The 26,927-nt window shown below is 44.6% G+C and overlaps 2 protein-coding genes and 1 long non-coding RNA gene across 3 annotated transcripts in view; 1 reads left to right on the top strand and 2 right to left on the bottom strand.

Annotated features, from left to right (window-relative positions):
* The window catches only part of LOC138663195 (zinc finger protein 773-like), a 189,208-nt gene that overhangs the window by 58,578 nt on the left and 103,703 nt on the right, over positions 1-26,927 (bottom strand). The window lies entirely within an intron of this gene.
* On the bottom strand, positions 2,337-5,957 carry LOC138667389 (uncharacterized). Its single transcript, XR_011318733.1, has 2 exons — positions 5,896-5,957; positions 2,337-2,699 (listed from the first exon to the last, which is right to left on the bottom strand). It is a non-coding gene; the product is annotated as an uncharacterized lncRNA (long non-coding RNA).
* LOC138663196 (zinc finger protein OZF-like) lies at positions 8,878-25,504 on the top strand. Its single transcript, XM_069749351.1, has 5 exons — positions 8,878-9,050; positions 9,134-9,257; positions 9,341-9,438; positions 15,871-15,961; positions 23,533-25,504. Exons 1-5 carry the CDS (start codon positions 9,027-9,029, stop codon positions 24,576-24,578), a joined length of 1,383 nt encoding a protein of 460 aa, XP_069605452.1. The 5' UTR covers positions 8,878-9,026; the 3' UTR covers positions 24,579-25,504.

Genomic DNA, 26,927 nt, shown 5'->3' with positions numbered 1-26,927 from the left:
GCGGCTTTCCGGGTCAAGGCCGAAATTGGTGCCACTCGAGTGGAAAAATTTGGAATGAACAAACGGTAAGAGTTGGCGAACCCCAGGAACCGTTGTATTGCCTTCAAACCACATGGGGAGGCCACTTTAGAATGGCGGATACCTTCTCTGGATCCATTTTTAAATCTGTAGACGAGACAATATAACCAAGGAAAGGCAGAGAGGGTTGCTCAAAGAGACATTTTTCAATTTTAGCATAAAGTCTGTTCTCCCTGAGTCTTTGTAAAACCATACGTACTTGTCTCCGGTGGGAAGCTAAATCAGCAGAGAAGATCAGAATGTCATCCAGGTAAACAACAACACAAGAATAAAGCAGATCTCTGAAAATGTCATTTACAAATTCCTGAAACACTGCTGGTGCATTAATTAGCCCAAATGGCATTACCAGGTATTCGTAGTGTCCATCCCGGGTGTTAAAAGCGGTCTTCCATTCGTCTCCCTTACGAATGCGTATTAGATTGTAAGCCCCTCTGAGATCCAGTTTGGTGAAAATTTTTAGACCCCCTAAGACAATCAAACAATTCTGAAATTAATGGCAATGGATACCTGTTCTTTACCGTAATCTGGTTCAGACCCCTATAATCGATACAGGGTCGTAGAGATCCATCCTTTTTCTTCACAAAGAAGAATCCAGCTCCAGCAGGCGAGGAAGACTTCCAGATGAATCCTCTGTCCAGGTTCTCCTGAATGTACTCAGACATAGACTGAGTCTCTGCTTGAGAAAGAGGATAGATCCGTCCACATGGAGGAGACGCTCCAGGAAGCAGATATATGGGGCAATCACCTGTGTGGAGGTAATCTCTCTGCCTCTTTTTTCCCAAAGACATCAGCGAAGGACCAGTAAGGAGACGGCAAACCCGGCAAGGCTTTAGGTTGAACTGGAGGAAGAGCAGGACGAACCGGAATGATACATCGATCAAAGCAAGAATCTCCCCAGCGCAGGATCTCTCCCGTCCTCCAATTTAGAACAGGTTCATGCATCCGGAACCAGGGTAGACCTAGAAGCAAGGGGTGAGACAAATCTGGCAACACATAAAAACGGATACTTTCAGAATGGGTTAGACCTACCCGGAGTTCCAAAGGCACAGTCTGGAACCATATGGACTCCGACAGTGGTCTGCAATCCACAGATGTCACTTGCAACAGTTCCGATAAACACTGGACTGGAATCTGATAACGATCCACTACCGCCTGCCGAATAAGATTCCCAGCGGCACCAGAATCCAGGTGACAGAACTCTGAAAATCTTGTTTTGCTGAAGACCACAGAGACTGTTATCTGTAAAGCCGGAGAGGGATGATCCTTACCTAGGGTAGCCTTTTCTACAGACCCTAGGCACTGGAGTTTCCCGGTCTCTTAGGACAAGAGCGGATATAATGCTTGGCACTGCCACAGTAGAAACAACTCCCCTCCAGGCGACGCGCCTCCTGGCGACGGTTGACCAGATTTACACGGTCCACCTCCATAGCCACAGGAGCGGGAGACAAACTTGGAGAGTTCGCAGATTTAGGAGCACAAGCAACCTGGTGATTGGATTCTTTTTCACGTCTGATCTCGTTGGAGCGTTCCTGAAACCGTAGATCAACCCGGACTGCCAGAGAAATCAGGTCATCCAGAACAATAGGCAAGTCACGTCCCGCCAACTCATCCATAACTCGTCCAGAGAGTCCCTGCCAGAAGGTAGCCACCAATGCCTCATTGTTCCAAGAAAGTTCAGACGAAAGAGTACGGAACTGCACCGCATACTGAGCCACCGTAAGAGCCTCCTGTCGTAGTCGAAGAAGAGCTGAGGCTGTCGACGTAGTACGACCGGGTTCGTCAAAGGTCTTGCGAAATGCCTCTAGAAAAGACTGGAGATTAGTAACCAACGGGTCCACCCTCTCCCACACCGGATTCATCCAGGCGAGTGCCTCTCCATCAAGGTGGGACATGATGAAGCCAACTTTGGCCAGATCAGAAGCGAACCTATGCCCCAATAGTTCGAAGTGCAGGGTGCACTGATTTATGAACCCTCGACACAGAACGGGGTCGCCTCAGAAGCGGGTGGGAGCCGCTAAGCGAAAATCCTTACTTGCTGTGCAGTTTGATACCTGAACACAGGTGGCAGGAGTCAGTGCAATCGAAGAAGCCAGACTATCCAGGCAAACAGATACATTGTGCAGGAAAGGCATGATCTTATCCTGTTGCTCCTTCAGCTGGGAGATCTCCTGACGTAACTCCATGACTGGTGATTTCTGGGATCCAGCGGGTTCCATGGCCGGAGCAATCTGTAACGAATGGAAACGGAGGCACAAATGTAGAAGTTCACATTCGTATTTATTAAAGTTTGATGTGGAACCACTAGACCACAGTCCGGGGGGCTCCGAAGGGGGCGTTACTGCGTGAGCCCCAGACACCCGCAGTAAGTCCCCTCGAACAGGGACAGAATGGAATGCCTTCAGTTAGAACCCGTACTCGTGGCGGCTGTCCCAGAGGAACAGACGGAACAGCAAGGTTAGCGGGTATTGCAGAGCCGACTGGAGGATACCGGGTGTAGAAGCTGGCACCGAGGGTACTGGCGTGGTCTGGAAGTGAGGCTGGCGGACTGGCAGGACTAGATGGGTCCAGTGTAGATACTGCGGATGCAGTCCTGCATAACCGGGTAACTGGTAGCAGAAGATCTGTGGAGACAGACAGAATAAGCGAAGTTCCTTGCAGATACTTCAGAAACAGAAGCACAAGATAATAGGAACCGGAAGCTAGCAACAGTGGATACTTGTTGCTCCGGCGCCCTCCCTATGGAGGAAGGGCTAGAAATAATAGCTAAACACATGCCATTGGTTAGAGGCAACATTTGGAAAATTTACACTGTCTCTTTAAGAGACCGGGAGTGACCCGCGTGCAGCCTAAGAACCCTGCCAGGGAACCTGCTGGCCGCACGCCAGGAAGCAGGAGAGGGAGGAGGGGTGGGGGCCGTGTTCAGACAGCGTGAAGCCAGCACAGAGCGAGAGTCCTGACGGAGACCCCCTGGAGGTACAGTAAACAGTCCGGGTGTAACAGTCACCCGAGCGTGCTCGGGAAATCTCGAGTAACGAGTATATTCGCTCATCACTATTAGTTATTCTAATTTACTGAGATAATGACTAGTGATGAGCGAGATTTCCCGAGCACACTCGGGTGTCCTCCCAGTATTTTTTAGTGCTCGGAGATTTACTTTTCATTGCCGCACCTGAATGATTTACATCTGTTAGCCAGCATAAGTACATGTGGGGGTTGCCTGGTTGCTAGGGAGCCCCACATGTAATCAAGCTGGCTAAGAGATGTAAATCATTCAGCTGCAGTGATGAAAACTAAATCTCCGAGCACTAAAAAATACTCGGAGGACTCCCGAGCATGCTCGGGAAATCTCAAATAACAAGTATATTCGCTCATCACTAATGACTTTTGGGTTTTCATTGGCTGTAAACCATAATCATCAACATTAACATAGATAAATACTTGAAATAGATCATTTGTTTGTAATGACTCTATATAATATATGAGTTTCACTTTTTGTATTGAAGAACAGAAATAAATTAATATTTTGATGATATTCTAATTTTGTGAGAAGCACTTGTATTTTAATTAGTCGTGAAAAGGGCTGTTGGTTTAATGTAACACCAGCAGCAACACTCCCTACACTATGTCCGTGTGCAATGCTCCTAACATGGCGTCACCAGGTCTTATACAGACTTGATGATACTATGCGGAGGGCAGTCAGAGTAATGCCAGTAGCCAACATGTTAATGGCATTACTGTGTATGGCGGGTGTCACGGGACTACCACGACAGAGAGGTTTCAAAGAACCGCAGCGCTCTGGGTCTCGTTCACACACAGTGAACAGAAGCTCTTCACGTGTACTCTCACCTGGCTGCTTTGTGCCAGCAGTGCAGGAGTTAACCTTATTACTGAGAGCTGGGTCTCTCTCAGCTGAAGTGGATTTTGTAATCTGGTCCTCTATATAGACCCAGTCCTGACTACAGCTAGTGTCAGTGATCAGTTCTACTGCCTGGCTTGGAGGTTGATGGAGCGTAGTGTTGGAGGTATATTTACAGAGAGTGGTGTCTGCTGTTTTGGTTGCTTGTTAAACTCGTTTTCTTTCCTAAGTTTATTCCTTCTCTTCCCTTCTCTGTGTTCCTCTTTGGTTGTGTCAGCATTTGGTGAGTTTCAGTCACCTTGTCTGGATACCCTGTTATTTGTTGTATTATTACACTGGTGCAGTCCACCTCCTTTGGGGGTAGAGGGGGCCCCTGATAGGGCCTGCACAGGAGACAGGGATACGCTGGTGGCTCGGGCCTCCTAACGATCATAGGTACCCCCGAGATAAGGAAAAGCCAGGGCCCCATTAAAGTGGTAGGGACAGGTGTGGGTCCCAGTATGCCGTCCTGCCCCTTTATAGCCGCTTACGGCGTGACAGTATCACTGACCTTAAAAATTTTTCTTGTTCCAATATGGACCCCATTGCTGCTTTAGCTGGACAAATGCAGCAACTCAGCCTAGAGGTGGCTGACCTCCGCTCGGCGGACTCCAGTGGCCACTGCAGGGGTTGCTACACCTCCACAAGCTTCGCTGGAGCCTAAAGTTGCGTTACCTGACAGGTTCTCTGGGGGTGTGACAAATTTGTTACTTTCAGGGAGGCCTGTAAATTGTATTTTAGGTTGCGTCCTCACACTTCAGGTTCAGAGGAGCAGAGGGTTGGAATTGTAGTATCGCTCCTACAAGGTGACCCTCAGACCTGGGCATTTTCTCTTCCTGCTGATGCTTTGCCATTACGGACCGTGGAGGAGTTTTTTTCGAGCCTTAGGTCATGTGTATGATGATCCTGACCGCGTCTCCCTCGCTGAGTCCACAATACGCCATCTTACACAGGGAAACCGGCCAGTAGAGGAGTACTGCTCTGAGTTTCGGAGATAGGCTACTGACACCATGTGGAATGACCCTGCACTCCGCAGTCAATTTTATTATCTGATAAAATAAAAGATGCCTTCGCCCTACAGGAGACACCAACCACACTGGAGGCAGCTATATCTCTTGCGATCCGTGTGGACCGCCGCCTGCGCCAGAGACTTAATGAATCGCCGCTATTCAAGGGTAATTCAGATTTGGACTCACCAGAATCTGAGTCTCTAGGAGAACCTATACAGTTGGGTGGCGCTACTCGTTCTAAAGGGGCTGCAGTAGTACGGTGTAAGGAAGGTGCATGTTTTTTTTGTGGCAGAAGGGGTCATTATGTGAATGTGTGTCCTTCTAGAAGACAACCGCCGGAAAACTATTGAGCCCGGGTTGGTAACTCGGGTGTACTAATTTCCTTCTTAGGTAAACCTCAATTTTTCCAACCAGCCGAGATTCATCTTGGTGAAAATAGGTTCAATATCTCTGCCTTTCTGGACTCTGGGGCAGGGTTTAATTTAATTGATGCTGGGTTTGTTCAGGCACATGGGTTTAAAGGGACTCTGTCACCTGAATTTGGAGGGAACAATTTTCAGCCATAGAGGCGGGGTTTTCGGGTGTTTGATTCACCCTTTCCTTACCTGCTGGCTGCATGCTGGCTACAATATTGGATTGAAGTTCATTCTCTGTCCTCCGTAGTACATGCCTGCACAAGTACATCCCCGCAGTCAGTGCCTAGCGCCCGCATACTCCCCTCCAGTCACCGCTAACACAGGGTTAATACCGGCGGTAACGGACCGCGTTATGCCGCGGGTAACGCACTCCGTTACCGCCGCTATTAACCCTGTGTGTCCTTAACTTTTTACTATTGATGCTGCCTATGCGGCATCAATAGTAAAAAATGTAATGTTAAAAATAATAATACAAAAAATACCCTGCTATACTCACCGCTCGCGCCGGCCGCCATCTTCCATTGCAGGTTCCGGTGGCAAAGATGGTTTGGGAGAAGGACCTGTCATGACGTCACGGTCATGTGACCGCGATGTCATCATAGGCCCTGCGTGAGAAAGACCTGCCATGACGTCACGGTCATGTGACCGTGACGTCATCACAGGTCCTGCGCTCATACCAACCCTGGGACCGGAAGCTGCCGTGGACTACAAGGGACACTCGGAAAGGTGAGTATATGTTTATTTTTTAACCTGTGACAAACGTGGCTGGGCAATATACTACATAGCTGGGCAATATACTACATGGCTCTGTGCTGTATACTACGTCACTGGGCAATATACTACGTAACTGGGCAATACACTACGTGACTGGCCAATATACTACGTGGCTCTGTGCTGTATACTACGTCGCTCTGCAATATACTACGTGGCACTGTGCTGTATACTACCTCACTGGGCAATATACTATGTGGTTGGGCAATATACTACGTGGCTGGGCAATATACTACGTCACTGGGCAATATACTACGTGGCTGGGCAATATACTACGTGCACATGCATATTCTAGAATACCTGATGCGTTAGAATCAGGCCACCATCTAGTCAAATTATAAGCCTCTCTGAGGTCAAGGATAGAAAACCATTTTCATTTAGCCCCCAAAGACTGATTATAATCACGGCTTAGCTCTGTAAACCTTGTACTCATGCGGTTCTGCTCCATACACACATAGCTCCACTCCTACACCTCATACACAGACGGCTCTGCTCCGTACACCTCCTACACACACACGGCTCCACTCTACACACCTCGTACACGCATGGCTCTGCTCCATACACCTCGTACACACGCGGCTCTGCTCCGTACACCTCATACACACACGGCTCCACTCTGTACACCTCGTACACACACGGCTCTGCTACGTACACCTCGTACACACACGGCTCTGCTACGTACACACACGGCTCTGCTACGTACACCTCGTACACACACTGCTCCGCTCCGTACACCTTGTACACACACGGCTCCGCTCCGTACACCTCGTACACACACGGCTCTGCTCCATACACCTCGTACACACACGGCTCTGCTCCGTACACCTTGTACACACACGGCTCTGCTCCATACACCTCGTACACACACGGCTCTGCTCCGTACACCTCGTACCCACACGGCTCTGCTCCGTACACCTCGTACCCACACGGCTCTGCTCCGTACACCTCGTACACACACGGCTCCGCTCCATACACCTCGTGCACACGCGGCTCTGCTACATCCACACTGAAAACCCCTCCTGACCCCACACATAAACTTCCCCTCATCCAGCACCATGACAACCAGCAGAGTCCTTCATACACTGAGGCCCCTGATCATGTGACCCTGACTCCTCCCCTCCTGTGACCTCATCACAGGTCCTGTGCTCACAGAGCAGCCGTATATGTGGAGTGCGGCTCTGCTGGTGGAGGGTCCACACACCAGGACTGTAGCAGGTAAAGACCCCAATATCCACAGGTGTCTCTTCTAATTGGGGGAAACTCTCACCTCTAATAATCCTCGGACAGTTCTGACAAACACAGTAAAGTGCCCCTTTATGGAGGTGACAGAAAGTCTGTTTAGTCCCTTTAGCTTCATAGTATCAGCTCTAATCCAATGGTGAGAGAGCGATTTACCCTGAAGAGTCACAGATTGTGGGGTTGTTATAAAATGTTATATTTATGGGGTTTGTGTTGTCTCCTTATAAGAATCACAATGGTTTTGTTCCTTTTCCGCTGATAAATACAAACGACCCAACTATGAAAGACGGGAACCAAGGAAACATGTATTACTCCCATAGTACGGGGCCTCACACAGTGTAATGTCCCCCAGTAGCCTCCACACATTATAATAATGCACAATCTGCTACCACCTAAACCACTAGATAATAAATCCTCATTTATCCCCATTCTTGATACTGTATATTGCCACTTCCTTGGTTCGCACACACAGTATAATGTTCTCACAGTATCTCCAACCCAATTTTTTGGGTCTATGAAAGACGGGAACCAAAGAAACCTGTATTACTCTCATAGTACGCAGCCCCCACACAGTATTGTCGAGAAACCTTCATATAGACGGCCGGTGGTGATGGAGTCAGTGATGGACTCTGGACAAATATGTTTCTAGAGCCGTAGTAGAAGATGAAGATGTCGTCCTCATCATGAAGTAGTTATTTCTCCTGTCACGTGTAATGAATATCTCCTGCAGTATTGCTAATGCCGATTCCAGTGTCGGTAAATGAGACGAGAATTAGCGTTATGGAAGATGAGTCTATGAGGAACGTATTCAGCTGCCGACTCCGAGGAAGAAACTGCTTGTTGTCTGTGGCCTATAATATATTTAGGTTTTATTACTGGATGTAAAGAAGGAAACTGAATACTGTAAAATAACAAAAATACCATTGCTGCTTGGGTTCCCGCCAGTCTCTGTATTTTCTGTTCAGACCTAACGAACTTATGATTCTGAAAGCCAATCAGTCGTCAAAACTGTAACATCGCCAGTGATTGGGAGCATGGAGGAGATTTCTTAGTCAGCAATTCAACTTATCTTCCAGTCCATACAAGACTATAGAATACAACATCTACAAGTTCTACCTTCTTATATTTCCCCTTATTATCTACAGGATTTTTATGATGTTACATCGACTCGTCTTCTTTTCATTCAGGTCTCCTCAATATCCGATCCTTTGTGAAGATCTATATAAGAGAATTTTCCTGATTTACCCATCGAAGATAGATATGGACAGAGGCAAGATGACGGAGAGGATATTACACCTCACCCTAGAGATCCTCTTCCGGATTACTGGAGAGGTGAGAGATTCTGATGACGTCACATTACATCATTCTTATCTATGGAAATAACAGATGAACAGAACTGGAGAGGTGAGGACTCTGGAAATGTCTGTAGTGAGATTTATTAATGTGTCTCTCCATAACCAGGATTACACAGTAGTGAAGAAGACCTCTAGTGAGCGCTGTCAGGACCCTGTGTCTGAGGGATGGGGAAGACCCCTGAGCCCAATCACGTGTCATCCACCTCACCCCCTGATACATGAGGACATCAATGACCAGAAGATCCTAGAACTCATCGACAAGATGATTGAGCTGCTGACTGGAGAGGTGACACTGCTGGGAATGTTGGGACATTTTACAGGATGGCTATAAAGGAATCGAGGGGATGACGGTATCATTGTATGTGTCAGGTTCCTATAAGGTGTCAGGATGTCTCCGTCTATTTCTCCATGGAGGAGTGGGAGTATTTAGAAGGACACAAAGATCTGTACAAGGACGTCATGATGGAGGTTCCCCAGCCCCTCACATCACCAGGTAATAGACAGGACTAAATACACACGGCCTATAATTATCTGTATGTAAAGAATGAATTCAGTCCCTGTATGTGTTTCCTCCAGATCTATCCAGTAAGAGGACAACACCAGAGAGATGTCCCCGTCTTCTTCTTTCACAGGACTGTAAACAAGAAGATCCCAATGTTCCTCAGGATCATCAGGTAGATGGAGAGAAGGTGTCATGAGATCTCCCCTATGATGTGTAGACGGCTGTGAAGGTCTTGTGCTCAGTCTTGTTTTATCCACCAGTATTATATGTTTGTTTTTATTATCGCTGACAGCACCCACTGAGAGAGGGGTTCCGCCCCCAGGAACAGGAAACCTACATATAGAAAGGGGTGGTCCCCCTTTCCTCCTCAGATGGTTTCCTGTTCCTGTGGGAACCTGCAGAGGAAACGTTACCTGGGCCTGTGCCTGCCGCTTGTGCGGTGTCTGGGGAACAGCAGGGGCTGTGGCACCAGAAGCAGTGTCGGGAGAGCTCTGCCTGTCAGACTCCCCCCTCGTCTGATGGTGGATGATGTGAGGCCAGGATCCGGGAGAGGCCTTCCTGGTTCACGTGGAACGTGGTGCGGTAGGAACAGACCGGCACTCATCTTGTGGAGCGGGATGTGTGCATCGGCTGCCCTGCTCTTCCATCGGGCAGTGCTTCCAGGTTTGGGGCCCACGCATGCGTACTGCGCATTCAGCATTCCTGAACTAAAATTGCTTGGTTTCACTTCCGGGGGTCAGGGGAGGCTTGTTCTGGAGATGGACTGGCTGTAAGTATAAGATCCGGCGGCCTCCTGCTGCCAATGTGTCCCAAAGATGTCCTCTCCAGGAGAATCTGAGGTGCACCACAGGTGGTGGAAGTGCAGCTGCACAGCAATCCCAAGAGCAGCAGTGGGAGCTCCCGAGAGGGCGACTCCACTGACAAAAGGTTACGGAGTAAGGGAGCTGAACCTTCTAGAACTCGTGCTGTGCCTCCGCTTCCAGTACCGGTACCATATCACAGCTTCACTGGGTGAGTGTTACATGACTCTGCCTACTAAGCTGATTCACCGTTTTTCTGTGTACCTCCCTATCAGGCTAAGAAAACTAAAAAAGCCAAGCACAAAGAATGCGCCTTGTGCTCACAACCCCTTCCTGACATCTATCTTAAAAGACTATGTCAGAGCTGTATCAGCCAGACGTTAGAGGAGGAGTCCTCGGTTAGATCCGCTGATATACGATTAATGATAAGAGAAGAACTTCAGTCCTTAGGAAACATAAGTACAAAGCAAGGAGTGTTACCCCTGTCTCCAGTTCTGCTTCCGGTAGTGATCAGACTGGATTCTCCGGTGCTTCTGATTCATCGTCATCTGTTGAAGAAGGGCTATCTTCTAGGCTAGATCTACGCAGGAAATTATGTTTGCAGTTCTCTCGTAGAAAAAGAGACGTGCTTTCCCAGTTATTGGTGCGTTGCAGGATTTGGTCAGGAAGGAATGGAGCAAGCAGGGGCAGCACGAGGGTTCCTCTCTTCATCTTCCAGGAGGATGTATCCCTTTGTCCCTTTGAAGTTGATGACCTGACAGCTTGGTCCAAGGTGGACTCTGCAGTGGTTTCGACTTCTATGCATTCTGTCCTGCCTGTAGAAGATTCTGGGGTCCTATCTGACCCTCTAGACTGCAAAGCAGAGACATTACTTAAAAGATCATGGGAGTCCTGCACCAGAGCCTTTAGACCGGTTATATCCCGCACATGTACAGCAAGGTCAGTGCTTGTTTGGGTGGACCAGCTGGAGGAACAGATCAAGAAAGGATTGTCTAGAGAGAGGCTTTTTACCTCTATTCCATTGATCAGGGGAACTACAGCATATCTAGCTGATGCTTCTGTGGACTCCCTACACCTGGTGGCAAGGTCAGCTGGTCTTGTTAATTCTGCTTGTCGTGCCCTATGGCTGAAGGGCTGGAAGGGGGATGCGCAGTCAGAGTCTAAATTGTGCGCAATTCCATTCCAGGGTGAGATCCTGTTTGGCAGCATGCTCGTTGAGATCCTCACCAAGGCGGGAGAGAGAAAGAAGGGGTTCCCTAACCAGTCTGTTCTGTCCTACAGGAGGGCCTTGAGAAAGGGACCATTTGGTAGGAGGAGGCCTTATGAAAACAGAGATCACTGGGATACAAAGGAGACCAAACAAAAAGGTGCCCTTTTTAGCGGATCTTCTTCCAGAAAGGGTAATAAATTCCATTGACCCTGACCCTTCTGTGTCCGACAGGTTAAAATTCTTTTGCCACAGATGGCGGGAGATCACTTCTAATCCCTGGACCCTGGGCTTAGTAACATCAGGGTTGAAACTAGAGTTTCTTCATATCCCCCCGGATTCCTTTGTCATGACCTCTCTTAGGGTGCGTGTCAACTGTCTGGATTTACGGCGCCTTGGATGGAGCGGAAAACCCTCTCCGCCCAAAGTGCCGCCCCCTTCTGAACACACGGTGATTCCGGATGTGTTCATTGCACACATCCGGAATCTCCGCACCCTATGCATAGGGCCCTGTGATTTACCTTGCGGCAACGGAGCGTCGTCGAAAGGTAAACAGACATGCTGCGTTCTAAAAAGATGCGCCGCATGTCCGTAAACGCTGGGCCGCCGGGTGCGTTTTGGCACGCATAGTGGAGACGGGATTTCTTAAAATCCCCTCCACTATGCTGTAACACCTGGATGCTGCCGTTTGAACGCTACTGTTGTATGCAGCATTCAATCCACAGCTAATCCGGATGTAAACCGACCCGTGGACATATACCCTTAGATCTCCAGCACAACAGGAGGCTCTTGAGTTGGAGGTTTTATGTCTATTATCTAAGCATGTCTTGATGGAGGTCCCGGGAGACCAGGAGGGAAGGGGATTCCATGGGTAGTGAAACCGTCCAGGATAGTTACTACGAATGCTAGTCCTGATGGATGGGGAGCTCATATGGTACTATAACCTGGTCCAGGGGCAGTGGTCCATAGAGGAGGCCGATGACTCCTCAAATCTAAAGGAATAAAAGGCAGTCAGTCATGCTCTACATCACTTTCTCCAACAGCTGTGGGGGTCTCATGTGAGAGTTTTGTTGGACAATACTATGTCGGTTGCATATGTAAATTGGCCAGGCAGAACTCGATCAAAAGTGCTGATGTCTACTGCGTTGGAGATTCTCCAACTGGCTGAAACCCATCTCTTGTCCCTCTCGGCGATTCACATCAAAGGAGTGGAAAATTTCAAAGCTGGCTTCTTCTGTTGCCATACGTTATATCAGAGAGAATGGGGTCTCAGTCACCAAGTATTTAGGAAGTTAGTGGACTTGTGGGGGCTTCCAGAAATAGACTTGTATGCCACCAGGGACAACAGAAAGGTCCAAAGGTTTGCCTCCCTGGACAGGGCAGATCAGCCAGAGATGGTCGACTCCCTCCAGTTCCCTTGGCGGTTTAGTCTGGCCTATGCCTTTCCCCCAATGATGGTGCTTCCACTAGTCATCAGGAAGATCAGGGACGATAGAGCAAGGGTAATTCTCATTGCTCCTTTTTGGCCCAAGAGACCATGGTTTCCATGGCTCAGGGCCATGTTAATATCCGACCCCTGGATCCTCCCATCAGATCCAGGCCTGATCTGTCGGGGTCAATTCCCTCATGCTTGGGTGAAGGGTCTCTGCTTGACAGCGTGGAACATGAGGCAGATGTTGAAACTAATGGGGTTTTCTGCCAACCTGATTAGTGCCAGTCTGCAGAGTAGGAAATAATCCACAACGAAGATATACAGAAGAGTGTGGAGGAGGTTCCTTAATTTTCATACTGGGCCCTTCTGTAGTGAGGTTCCAATTTCTGCAATTCTCGAGTTTCTGCAGAAGGGTCGGGAGCTGGGTCTTTCAGTTAACACTTTAAAGGTTCAGATATCAGCTTTGGGAGCCCTATTTAGTCGTAATATTGAGGGAGATAGATGGTTTGTACTGTTTATTTTAGTGTGTGAGCATAGTGACCCTGTACACATTGCTCGCTTGCCTCCCTGGGACCTGAACCTGGTCCTTGATGCCATGACGGGTCCTCCTTTTGAACCTTTTAGAGTCTGTCACATTAAAGTACATATCAATAAAGACTGCTCTGTTAGTTGCTTTTAACATCAGCTAGAAGAGTTAGTGACATACAGGCTCTATCTATCGACCCTCCTTTCCTGTATTTCCTGATAGGATAGTGCTGAAGCCAGATCCTTCCTACCTCCCTAAGGTAGCCGCTAGGTTTCATAGAAGTCAGGGGATTTTCCTTCCCTCCTTTTTTGATAACCCTTCTACTGCTGAGGAAGAGAGATTCCACACCTTTTTTTTAAATTGTATACATTTTTATTTAACCAAATTCATGGTACAAAGCAGTAAAACAAAAATCACAATGATAACAACATCAACAATGGTCATTATTTTCAGAAATTTCCTCCCTCCCTTCCCCTCACCCTCTCCCCATTACATACAAGAGCAGCGAATAATGCATGGTATAACCTAAGTTCAGGGTCATCTTCTCTCCACCCAAGGTGTCCACAGTGTCTCAAATGTTCTTATGCCTTTTCTCTTAACAAATGTTTTTTTTCCGTATTCACATAGTCAGACTGTCTGAAGAATTCCCTCAATGTCGGCGGATCTTCATTTATCCAGTATCTGGCGATTAGCTTCCGCGCAATATATAATAATCTAGCTATTGCCACCTTATATTTATTATGTACCTTGACCTCCTCCACATATCTCAGAATACAAACCACAGGATGCCTCTCAGTCCTACATCCATACGCTCCCCCAATGGCATTAAGCACCACTGTCCAATAGGAGTTCAGATTTGGACACTGCAATAACATACGGAGAATTCCAGCCCCCTCCACCCGGCACCGAGGACACTCAGAAGTCTGTCTCAGACCTGCTCTATACAGCCGTTCAGGAGTCCTATATACTCTATGGAGTACATATATCTGCGAGAGTCTGCCCGGTTCACTCAGCGATAAATGGGGTATATATTCTATAATCACTTCCCATTTATCTTCCTCTATCCTACCCAATTCCTCCTCCCATTTCCCCTGTGCTCTAATGGGATAATTATTTAAAAAAGTATGCATTAGATCCTTATAAATGCCTTACACCACCCCTTTTGTTCCCCCCTCTGCGCAGACATAATCAATCAATATATCCTTGTGAATCTTCGTATTCATCATCTTGCTCTGCGTAACATAAGCATGCCGAAACTGCCCATATTGAAATCTGCAGACCTCCAGTAGACCATAATCCTGCAACTTTCCAAAGGGCACCAGTCCCTGCACGTCCTGCATCTGAACCATGTACTGTATTCCCAGTCTCATCCAATTTTTAAATTCTCCCATTTTAACAAATTCCGGTAGAATTTCGTTTTGCCATATGGGGGAAAAATTTGTCAAGAGCTCCAAACCCCTAATCTTTTTAATTGCCTCCCAGACTTTATGCATCAGCTCTAAAGTAGGATACACCAAACCCATCTTCCTGAAACATCCTGCCTCCAACCCCTGAACCTAGGGATCCCTCCCCATCACCTTAGATGTGAGGAGAGCAGTCCTACATTATATAGACAGAACTCATCCCTGAAGGCAGAGTAGGGCTCTGTTTGTGTCTTTTCAGGGCCACAGGAAGGGTTTTGGAGTCACAAGGATCACTTTATCACATTGGATCAGAGATACAATCTGTCTGGCCTACTCAGCAAAGGGTGAAGGTCCTCCGGATGGAATAAGGGCACATTCGTCACGGGCTATGGCATCCTCCTGGGCTGAGAAGGCGGACGTCTCGATTGATCTGCTATGTAATGCTGCAACATGGTCTTCACCATCTACCTTTTACAACCACTAGAGCAGTGGTCCCCAACTCCAGGTCTCGAGGGCCGCCAACCGTGCAGGTTTTCAGGATTTCTTTAGTATTGCATGGGTGGTAATGTGATCATCTGCACAGGTGATGATTCCAACCCCTGTGCAATACTAAGGAAATCCTGAAAACCTGCACTGTTGGCGGCCCTCGAGGCCTGGAGTTGGGGACCGCTGCACTAGAGACTCGATTTGTCATCATCTTCTGACTTGGTTTTCGGGAGATCTGTCCTCAATATGGTGGTCCCTCACAGATGATGGTTCTCTGGAAGTCTCTCAGTGGGTGCTGTCGTGACGAGAATAAAAATAACGGATTAATTACAGGTAATTGTATTTTATGGAGTCCACGACAGCACCCACTCACTTCCCTCCGTTAGTAGCACATTCTAGAGATGTGTATGTAATTCACTCCGGGTGATGGCAGTATATATTGAGGTATATATTTATACATATCGTGTGGTTTTTATGAAGATGTTCTAATGTTTTCTTGGCGGTTCCTTTTGTACTCTGTAATCTACCTAAGGAGGCGAGGGGGACCGCTCCTTTTTATCTGTAGATTTCCTGTTCATGGGGGCGGATCCCCTCTCTCAGTGGGTGCTGTCGTGCACCCCATAAAATACAATTACCGGTAAGTAATCCGGTTTATTTTTTTGTAATGAGAACGGTGGAGATAGTAGGATTAGAGCTGATCATAGATGTGACTTCTCCATCTGTCTGTGACTTTTACAATATTTGTTTCAGAGTGAAGCTCTGACCCATATTAATACTACAGAGTTATATGTGAAGAATGATGAGTGGTCTAAAGAGGAGATTCCTATATATGACTACCCAGGTGAGTAGAGAAGTCACAGATTCTTCTCAGTCACCGGCTGTGGCTGCTTTATCGGTGGTGTAGTCCGGCTGTATTACCATGATCACCATTTTGCCTCTAGACCACAACATTCTCCTCCATCCAAAACTCTTCAAATGACTTTGGGCATTAAAAGCCCTTTTCTATAGAACATATAGCCTGGAGGACCAACCTATACCCTGAAATTAGGAGACACTGACCGTAACCTGCCCAGATCTGTAAACTCCAAAGCCAAATGACAGCATACGTAGAATGTGCTGACAAGTTAGAAAAACTTGAAGAAAAATATAATGATGGGCCTGTAAGGGAAAGCGAAGAGTAATGATGCTGTTGGCTTCCTAGAACCCTGATATCTTATTGGATGAATCTACCTTCTCTCCCTTCTGTGCTGCTGAATGTGCTCATATGGTCCCTACAAGACCAGGTCCAGTCTTTCTGGTCAAACTTCACTTTTATGATCAACAACATTGAATGTGCAGTGAGGCCAAGTGTGAATCTCTGTACTGTAACAGCAGAGTTTCCCTTTATACTGAATTTTCAATTTCTTTTAAAACCGAATGATATATCTCTCTAAGCTGTATCTGGCTGATGACTGTAATATACATTTATTCCCGCCTGCAGGAGATGTGTTGGCTCGAGCCCTGGTTTCATGGATTCGCTCCACGTCATAAATTACATTATGTTTTCAATCCTAAGGAATTCAGATTACTGCACAATCTCTCCTGAAATGGGGGTGCGAATACTTTCTCTAATCTTCTGAACAGGACTTACAATGGCTCCAGTGGTCCACCATAAATGGATGCAACTCCGGTTTAGTGTTTGAGCACTCCCCTCATACATACGCTGCTGTTGGGGATGTAACATAGAATAAAAAACTATGTCTTTTTTTACCTGTTCATCTGTATGATAGTTTGATTGTGATGGGATCGCCCTACCTCAGTTATCTGAGTCTGTAACTCCGTGTTAGTCCTTAGCCCCTTTCTTGCATCGGTCGTAAATGTACGCCGATGTCGGACACCTTCCCTTTGATGTGGGCTCCGGCGGAGAGTGCACATTTTTCCTTGCACATGTCAGCTGTTTTGAACAGCTGACATGTGCAAGGAACAGCCCTCAGCCCTCGCGATCCACCCTCAGCTATTAAATGCTGTTGCCAAACGCCAACAGCAGCATTTAACATGCGCTTCTGGCAATCGCGCTAGAAATCTGCCCATTGGTGACCCCCATCACGTGATCACAGGTCATGGGTTGGCATGACAACCTGAGGTCTCCTGTATTCCTCTGTGGTTGTCACTGCTGGCTTGCTGTGAGCGCCGCCACGTGGTGAGCGCTCATATCAAGTGAGTAATTCTGCTACATCCACGTGATCTAATCATCGCTTGTACAGTCATGGCCAAAAGTATTCACACCCCTGCAATTCTGTCAGATAATACTCAGTTTCTTCCTGAAAATGATTGCAAACACAAATTATTTGGTATTATTATCTTCATTTAATTTGTCTTAAATGAAAAAAACACGAAAAGAATTGTCCTAAAGCCAAATTGGATATAATTTCACACCAAACATAAAAAAGGGGGTGGACAAAGGTATTGGCACCCTTTGAAAAATCATGTGATGCTTCTCTAATTTGTGTAATTAACAGCACCTGTAACTTACCTGTGGCACCTAACAGGTGTTGGCAATAACTAAATCACACTTGCAGCCAGTTGACATGGATTAAAGTTGACTCAACCGCTGTCCTCTGTCCTTGTGTGTACCACATTGAGCATGGAGAAAAGAAAGAAGACCAAAGAACTGTCTGAGGACTTGAGAAACCAAATTGTGAGGAAGCATGAGCAATCTCAAGGCTACAAGTCCATCTCCAAAGACCTGAATGTTCCTGTGTCTACCGTGCGCAGTGTCATCAAGAAGTTTAAAGCCCATGGCACTGTGGCTAACCTCCCTAGATGTGGACGGAAAATAAAAATTGACAAGAGATTTCAACGCAAGATTGTGGGGATGTTGGATAAAGAACCTCGACTAACATCCAAACAAGTTCAAGCTGCCCTGCAGTCCGAGGGTACAGCAGTGTCAACCCGTACTATCCGTCGACATCTGAATGAAAAGGGACTGTATGGTAGGAGACCCAGGAAGACCCCACTTCTTACCCCGAGACATAAAAAATCCAGGCTGGAGTTTGCCAAAACTTACCTGGAAAAGCCTAAAACATTTTGGAAGAATGTTCTCTGGTCAGATGAGACAAAAGTAGAGCTTTTTGGGCAAAGGCATCAACATAGAGTTTAGAGGAGAAAAAAAGAGGCATTCAAAGAAAGGAACACGGTCCCTACAGTCAAACATGGCAGAGGTTCCCTGATGTTTTGGGGTTGCTTTGCTGCCTCTGGCACTGGACTGCTTGACCGTGTGCATGGCATTATGAAGTCTGAAGACTACCAGCAAATGTTTCAGCATAATGCAGGGCCCAGTGTGAGAAAGCTGGGTCTCCCTCAGAGGTCATGGGTCTTCCAGCAGGACAATGACCCAAAACACACTTCAAAAAGCACTAGAAAATAGTTTGAGAGAAAGCACTGGAGACTTCTAAGGTGGCCAGGAATGAGTCCAGACCTGAATCCCATAGAACACCTGTGGAGAGATCTAAAAATGGCAGTTTGGAGAAGGCACCCTTCAAATATCAGGGACCTGGAGCAGTTTGCCAAAGAAGAATGGTCTAAAATTCCAGCAGAGCATTGTAAGAAACTCATTGATGGTTACCGGAAGCAGTTGGTCGCAGTTATTTTGGCTAAAGGTTGTGCAACCAAGTATTGGGCTGAGGGTGCCAATACTTTTGTCTGGCCCATTTTTGGAGTTTTGTGTGAAATGATCAATGTTTTGCTTTTTGCTTCATTCTCTTTTGTGCTTTTTCATTTAAGACAAATTAAATTAAGATAATAATACCAAAGAATTTGTGATTGCAATCACTTTCAGGAAGAAACTGATATCTGACAGAATTGCAGGGGTGTGAATACTTTTGGCCATGACTGTATGTAGCTGAGCCGATTGGGTTATGGCAGCTTCTAGTCTTCCATGAAGGCTATTGAAGTTTGCCAAAAGTAAAAAAAAAAAAAAATTTTTTAAAAATATAAAAAAATATAAAAGTTCAAATCACCCCCCCGTTTGCCCTAATTAAAATAAAATAATAAAAAATCAAACATACACATATTTGATATCGCAATGTTCAGAATTACCCGATATATCAATATTAAAAAAGAATTAACCTGATCGCTAAACAGCGTAGCCAGAAAAAAAGTAAAAACGCCAGAAATATGTTTTTTTGCTCACCACGACATTGCATTTTAATGCAATAACTGGCGATCAAAAGATCGTATCTGCACCAAAATGGTATAATTAAAAACGTCAGCTTGGTGTGCAAAAAATCAGCCCTTACCCAACCCATGATCACAAAAAATGGAGAATCTACGGGTATCGGAAAATGGTGCAATTTATTTATTTTTAACAAAGTTTGGAATTTTTTTTCTCCACTTAAATAGAAAAGAACCTAGACATGTTTGGTGTCTATGAATTCATAATAACCTGGAGAATCATAATGGCTGGTCAGTTTTAGTATTTAATGAACATAGTAAAAAATCCAAACAATAAACTGTGGGATTGCACTTTTTTGCAATTTCACAGCACTTGGAATTTTGTTTCCGTTTTCCTGTACACGATATGCTAAAATTAAGCTCTCACTCAAAAATACAACTAAACCCACAAAAAAACAAGCCCTCACATGGCAATATTAAGAAAAAAAATAGTTATGGCTCTGGGAAGAAGGGGAGCAAAAAATGAAAATGCAAAACCAAAAATACCTCTGGTCATTAAGGGGTTAAAAAGGTCTCCATACCCTTTTCCCTTATCACATGTCAGAACTGCACTATTATGCTGTATGCACACAATGCGTTTTCTCGGCGTTTTTTTTACGTGTGTAAATGCTCCAAAAACGCAATGGAATACTAAAGCAAGGGAATTCAATGACAATCCTGAAGTGTTGTGCACATTATCAGTAAATTTCCATCCTTATTTCCAGCGTTTTATTTTCTGCAGCATATCAATTCTTTTTGCGTTTCTGCATCACTTTTGACTCACGGACTTCAATTGAGTCAGTGAAATCTGCAGCAAAAACACAGGTGTATAAAGGTTTGCAGATTTGCTGCCAAAAATGCAGCAAATTGTCAAAGGGAAGTGTCAGAAAGAGAAGGGTGTGTGGGCGGAGAATGTGTGTGTGTCTCTGTGTGTGGGTGGAGAATATGTCCGTGTGTGTCTGTGTGTGTGTGTGTACTCATGCGACGTGTATACCCAGGCGTTATCTGATGGGACTACTACTCCCATCTGGCTACGTCTTTTGACAGGAGGTAATCGCTCCCGCAGTGTATCACTGAGCCGCCATGAGAGTTCACTGGAGTTAATCAGCTGTTCAGCTCCGGTGCTCTCACTTAAGGCATCGCTGCGTGGGAAAGTTCTCACACAGCGGTAGTTCCGTAAGTGAGCGCATCGGAGCTGATGAACTCCAGTGAAGTTTCACGGCATCGCAGTGATACACTGCGGGAATAATTACCTCCTGTCACTGTATCACCGGAGGCCGGGAAGAGCAGTCACATCTCCTGATGTGACTGTTGTACACGTGAGATCCCCATGGGACACGCAGTATTAAAGGGACACTGTCACCTGAATTTGGAGGGAACAATCTTCAGCCATGGAGGCGGGGTTTTTGGGTGTTTGATTCACCCTTTCCTTACCCGCTGGCTGCAATATTGGATTGAAGTTCATTCTCTGTCCTCCATAGTACACACCTGCGCAAGGCAAGAATGCCTGGTGCAGGCATGTACTACGGAGGACAGAGAATGAACTTCAATCCAATATTGCAGCCAGTATGCAGCCAGCGGGTAAGGAAAGGGTGAATCAAACACCCAAAAACCCCGCCTCCATGGCTGAAGATTGTTCCCTCCAAATTCAGGTGACCGTGTCCCTTTAAATGGACTACGGTGGACAGGATAGTATTATATGTTGGTTTATTATTTTTGATTGTTTGCAGGAGACAAGGGAGTTGGAGATTAGGCGTTCAGTAAGTATGGTAAATTTTGATTCAATAAAGGAGTCTATGTGATTATTTCAAATAAAGGACTTTATTCTGGGTGTCTGTGTTTTATACAATATCACTATGGTTAGTAATGGATAGGTGTCTTATAGATGCCTCTCCATTACTAACCTGTGGGCTTGATGTCACCTGATAATACAAAGGTGACATCAACCCCACAAATGTTAACCCCACTTGCCACTGCTACAAGGCAAGTGGGAAGAGGGAGGCTAAGTGCCAGAATTGGCGCATCTATAAGATGCAGCATTTCTGGGGTAGCTGAGAGTTGTTATTTTTAACCTGGGGGGATGCCAATATCCATGGCCCCTTCCCAGGCTATTAATATCAGCCCACAGCTGTCTTTCTAGCCTTTGCTGGTTCAATTTTATAGGGGAAGCCAATGTAAAAAATTTTCTGGGGTTTCCCTGTAAACTAGCCAGTAAAGGCTAAGTAAACAGCTGTGAGCTGATAGTAATACTCGTAGCCTGCGAACCTTTGGCTATTGGCTCCTTGCCAGAATATTAATATCAGCTGTCGGCTTTTCCTCTGCTGGTTATGAAAATTATGTGAGAGCCCATGCAATTTAAAAAAAAAATATTTTGAAATATAAACAGATACTACATTTCATGCAATAATTGATAATTGATTTTTTGTTACAGCATATGTATGTTAATTAAGTTACTGCTCCTACATAGGCTGGTGTGTGTCTTTATTTAATATTAATGAGAGTATCTGGCTGAAGAGGTTGAACAAGGAAATGACATCACAACTATTATTATTTTTTTAATATATCTTTATTTAGCTCTTTGGATTCACAAAAATGCATAAAAAACGGGCGTATTGTAAGATGCGTTTTTCTGCCAAGAGATGCAGAAACTTTGCAGAAATTTCTGCAAGCAAATACGCAACGTTCACACACAGCCTTATAAATAGTGCTATTTAAAAGTATATTTGAAATTAATGTGATAGCAAAATAAACTATCATAAAGGCCAATATTTTCTAAGAGCCACTGAGTCCCATACTCTAATTACCTCGAAGAGGTTTTGCCATTAGATCCTCATTTTTTTACACTTCAAAACACTGTTCAGCTTGATTATTTCAGTAGGTGTGTTATATAGTCGCAGTTTTGCCCATCATCCTTTAACTTCTTTAACCCCTTTACATATGGACTTACACACAGACCCCTAGGCTTGGGCCACATTGATACTTGCTTTTCAGTAGTATAAAATGGCAAGAAGAATAGTCAGGTAGTCTGGCTACAAGCGTGAGTGAAGAGAAAATACAAAATCAAAAGAAACAAGAGTAGTCGGTAAACAGGCCGGGATTACAACAGGAAACAAATACACAAGCTGGGAGCTGAGTACAGAAGACTGGACCAGAGAAGGACAAGCCTGTATCTCGCAGTTTTCGGCAATATGCTTCAATCTTTAGTAGAGCGCGGTGCTTTCCAGTTGGCTGAAGTAAGGTGCAGATTACTCTAGCTGGACACCGTGCACACTCAAACTGCCAGAATGGATGGTGTCCCTGCCGGAATGGATGGTATCACAGGTTGCAGGCACCTTAAACTTGGTGGCTCAACAGTCTGCGCCCCCCAGAGCTTCTGGTTCTGATGTCTCCTCCATTACTAGCGCCGCCTACAGAATGAATAAGAAGACATCATAGGAGCTGATCCCAGAGAAGATGGGACACAGCATTTGTAGAAGCCGTAAAATGACAAAATGTCAGAAAACCAGAGCAGTAGAAATCCCCATCAAGTGACTCTATTTTTGACAGTATAACCCTATGTGAATTAATCTATAGGAGTAGTGACAATTTTGACTCCACAGCCACTTTCCGGTAATTAGCGCATAGTGGATGTTGGAGAGTAAAAATTGAAAATATACCATTTTATTACACAACACATGGTGCCAAGATTGTGCTCCAGAAAACACACGCACCATAAATTAAGTGGGTTCTTCTCGCTATAGTAATGCCAAATACATGGATGCTAAATGTGGTTTGGGAACACTGCAATGCTAAGAAGCGAGGGGGAGATTTAATTTGGGAAAAGTGGATTTTGCTAGATTGGTTTATAGAAGCCATAGTTGCTTTTCAAGCCACTAATAATGTAGAAACTTCTGTTTTTCCATTGACAGATGATGGACCTGAGTGGAGACTTGTTTTTTGTAAGATGAGTAGAACTTTTCATTGGTATTATTTTATCTACATAACATTGTTTGGTGACTTTTTATTCCATATTTGGGAGGCAGAATGAACAAACAGTTGAACACCATGCTCCACTGGTTTAAGCAATGAGGTTTTCTGTTAGACTGTGAACTGTCATTTTGTTGGTGAATAATTAAAATATTTTACATAACTTGCTATTTTTAATTATAGTTTAAATAGAAATATAAAAAAAATAAATTTGAGGATATTTCATTAAAAAATAATAATTGGTTTTATTTTTAGATTACTGTACCAGGACATCAGAGGGACAGCTGACATCTTCAGTTTTTAAATCCGATGATCTTGAGATCACACAGGATACATTTGAAGTGAATGTTATTACGCCAGATGTACCATCATCCGTTCACAGCAAAGATCTGTCATCTGATCTTTTGAAACAGGTCCTGTCTTCTGATTCATTACCAACTACGAAGGAAATTCAAAGTCACAAAATAAGCATTAAAAAACGAACTGTTCCTAAATCAAAGGAGCCTTTTTTATCCTCCGAATATGGAAATAGCTTTCCCTTTGAAAAGTCTTTTCTTAAACATCAAACAATTCACATAGCAGAGAACAGATTTTCATGTTCAAAATGTGGGAAATGTTTTAACCAAAAATCAGATTTTGTTATACACCAAAGAACCCACACAGGGGAGAAGCCTTTTTCCTGTTCAGAATGTGGGAAATGTTTTAACAAGAAATCAAACCTTGTTATGCACCAACGAACTCACACAGGGGAGAAGCCTTTTTCCTGTTCAGAATGTGGGAAATGGTTTAACCAGAAATCTAATTTGCTTAAGCATCAGAGAATTCACACAGGGGACAAGCCTTTTTCATGTTCAGAATGTGGGAAATGTTTTAACTATAAATCTGATTTGCTTATGCACCAAAGAGCTCACACAGGGGAGAAGCCTTTTTCCTGTTCAGAATGTGGGAAATATTTTAACCAGAAATCACATCTTGTTATGCACCAAAGAACTCATACAGGGGAGAAGCCTTTTTCCTGTTCAGAATGTGGGAAATATTTTAGCCAGAAACCAGATTTGCTTAAGCACCAGAGAATTCACACAGGAGAGAAGCCTTTTTCATGTTCAGAATGTGGGAAATGTTTTAACCAGAAATTATATCTTGTTATACACCAAAGAACTCACACAGGGGAGAAGCCTTTTTCCTGTTCAGAATGTGGGAAATGTTTTAACCAGAAATCATATTTTGTTATACACCAGAGAACTCACACAGGGGAGAAACCTTTTTCCTGTTCACAATATGTGAAATATTTTAACCAGTAAGCGCATCTTGATCACCACCAGAGAACCCACACAGGGGAGAAGCCTTTTTCATGTTCAGAATGTGGGAAATGTTTTAACCGGAAATCGGTTCTTGATAACCACCAGAGAACCCACACAGGGGAGAAGCCTTTTTCATGTTCATAATGTGGGAAATGTTTTAAACGGAAATGGTATTTTCTTAAAGGAGTTGTCATCACGTTTGGCCTTGTTAAAATAAAAAAAATCATTCACCTTTCATGCCGGTGCTGTTCCAGTGGCATCGTCACTCGCATTCCTGGGGCTCATATAAGGTTGTTGCATCACACGAACCCTGTGCCCAATCAGCCCCAGCTTCACTGTCCCCACCCTCAGACGTATTGAACACGAACAAGAAGCCAGTGCTGTAAGTTCTCTTTCACTTCCTCAGATTTGTCTGAAGGTGATTCCAGTGAAAGGGAATGTAATAGACTATTCCGACGACCGCTGGAAATGAATGCCAAAAATTCTTTATTTAAATAGTGACCAGTCATATGTAACACCAACGTTTCAGCAAAAGAGTTTTTGTCAAGGTATTTATCTACAAAACAATACCACAGAATAAGAAAATAATCCAGATCAATAAATCAATACATCAACTGGTCAATCAAAAGTCTCAATGTAAAGGGCATACACCAGAAGCGGACTATAGATGCTAAAGAAATAGATGAATATACATCCATAAACACATATATGTGTGCACATATGTACATCTAGGACCATAATGGTGCATGTTATGAAGAACCTAAAATATGATAAATATAGGAAAGCCAAGTAGCGCATGTGCATTGAGAATTAAGGGACGGAAGTGGGGCAAAGAAAAGAAGCTGTGGAGGTAAAGCTGCGGTATCACAGAGGAAGATTAAACTAAGACCACTGCCAGAGTCTAAACGGAAAAAAATTACTGTACACATGTAAGTAGTGTATAATTCAGATTATTCGTCAAACTCAATCTGACAGGTGCCCCGCCCCCTATCAAAGTGTATCAAAGTGTGTAACCCCTCCCCTCCCCTTGTCTGACGGCTGCTATCCAGCTGTCCCTCCTTGTTTGATTTCCCCTTTTGATATAGTTTGATATATTTTAATTTGTTACAGTTTGATATTGTTATCACAGTATTTTGATACAGTGATTATTATACCAGTATTTCTTTTTATATTTTATTCACAGTGTACACATATAGTGAATAGGGCTGGTGTTTCTGTATGCAATCCTACATCCTGTTATGTGAAAAGTATTCTCATTTTACATCTTATAAACTACAGCTAGAGTTTTCACATGTTATTCAACATCATTAACACACCCAGCTGTTTATTTTATATCCTATTGCTAAAATGTTTCTCTACTGAACACTAACTAAATGGTGAACATTACCTAAATGTTTAGGTTAACTGCGGTTCAGAGGTTTATAACACTTAGGTCAATTGTTGTTGTATTTGCTATCTGCATGTCATTTGCCCAGGCATTGTGTATTATTTATGTTTTATAACGCCGAATGTTTGATATTTGCTTTCTCTTTTTTGTGTCCTGAAGATGGCATCTGAGAAGTTATTTGTACCTCTACTGCGCATTAACTAAATTGGGGTCAGCTGTGTTATCTGAGGGTCATATTTTTTTGTACAAAGCAATGCTGTTTTGGTGATCTTTGTGCATGTAGGTGTTATCTGAGGGTCATCTGTGTTTTCTGAGGGTCATATTTTTGTACAAATTCATGCTGTTTGCTGATCTTTGTGAAGCAGAACTTTGTTTTATAACACATTTGTGCCTGTAGATGTTATCTGTGGGTCAGCGGTGTTATCTGCGGGTCAGCTGCTTGGAGGTGTTATGGTATATAATTATATCCTAGGATCTGCACGACTACATACAGCGTGTTATGTTCATTAAAATGTTTTATTGTCAGAACTAATTGGAAATAAAGAATACATTTTAAGCTAACCGCACTCACTTCACACAAACAGAAAAAAGGAAACGCACTTTAAGTTAACTAACAATACATCCTGACGGTGATTGATGTTCTATCGAGATACGCATGGTGCGTGGCCTTGACAAACAAGACAGGCGCTAGTGTCGCCAGATCGTTCGAATTAATATTTCACAATGATAAGCGCATACCGAAGAAACTGCAGACGGATCGCGGCAAAGAATTTATAAATTCATCACTCAAGCAACTATGTAATACGCACACTATTCATCACTTTTTTACAAACAATGATGTAAAAGCCGCTATGGTCGAGCGTTTTAATCGCACATTAAAAACCCGTATGTGGCGCTATCTTACGCATCATAATACCTTTAGGTATATTGATATTTTACCGGATTTGCTGTATAGCTACAAC

This window comes from Ranitomeya imitator, chromosome 2 (assembly GCF_032444005.1).
Source record: "Ranitomeya imitator isolate aRanImi1 chromosome 2, aRanImi1.pri, whole genome shotgun sequence".
Lineage (NCBI taxonomy): Eukaryota > Metazoa > Chordata > Amphibia > Anura > Dendrobatidae > Ranitomeya > Ranitomeya imitator.
Note: the sequence above shows the minus strand (reverse complement) of the source record. Positions and strands in the feature narration are given on the sequence as shown.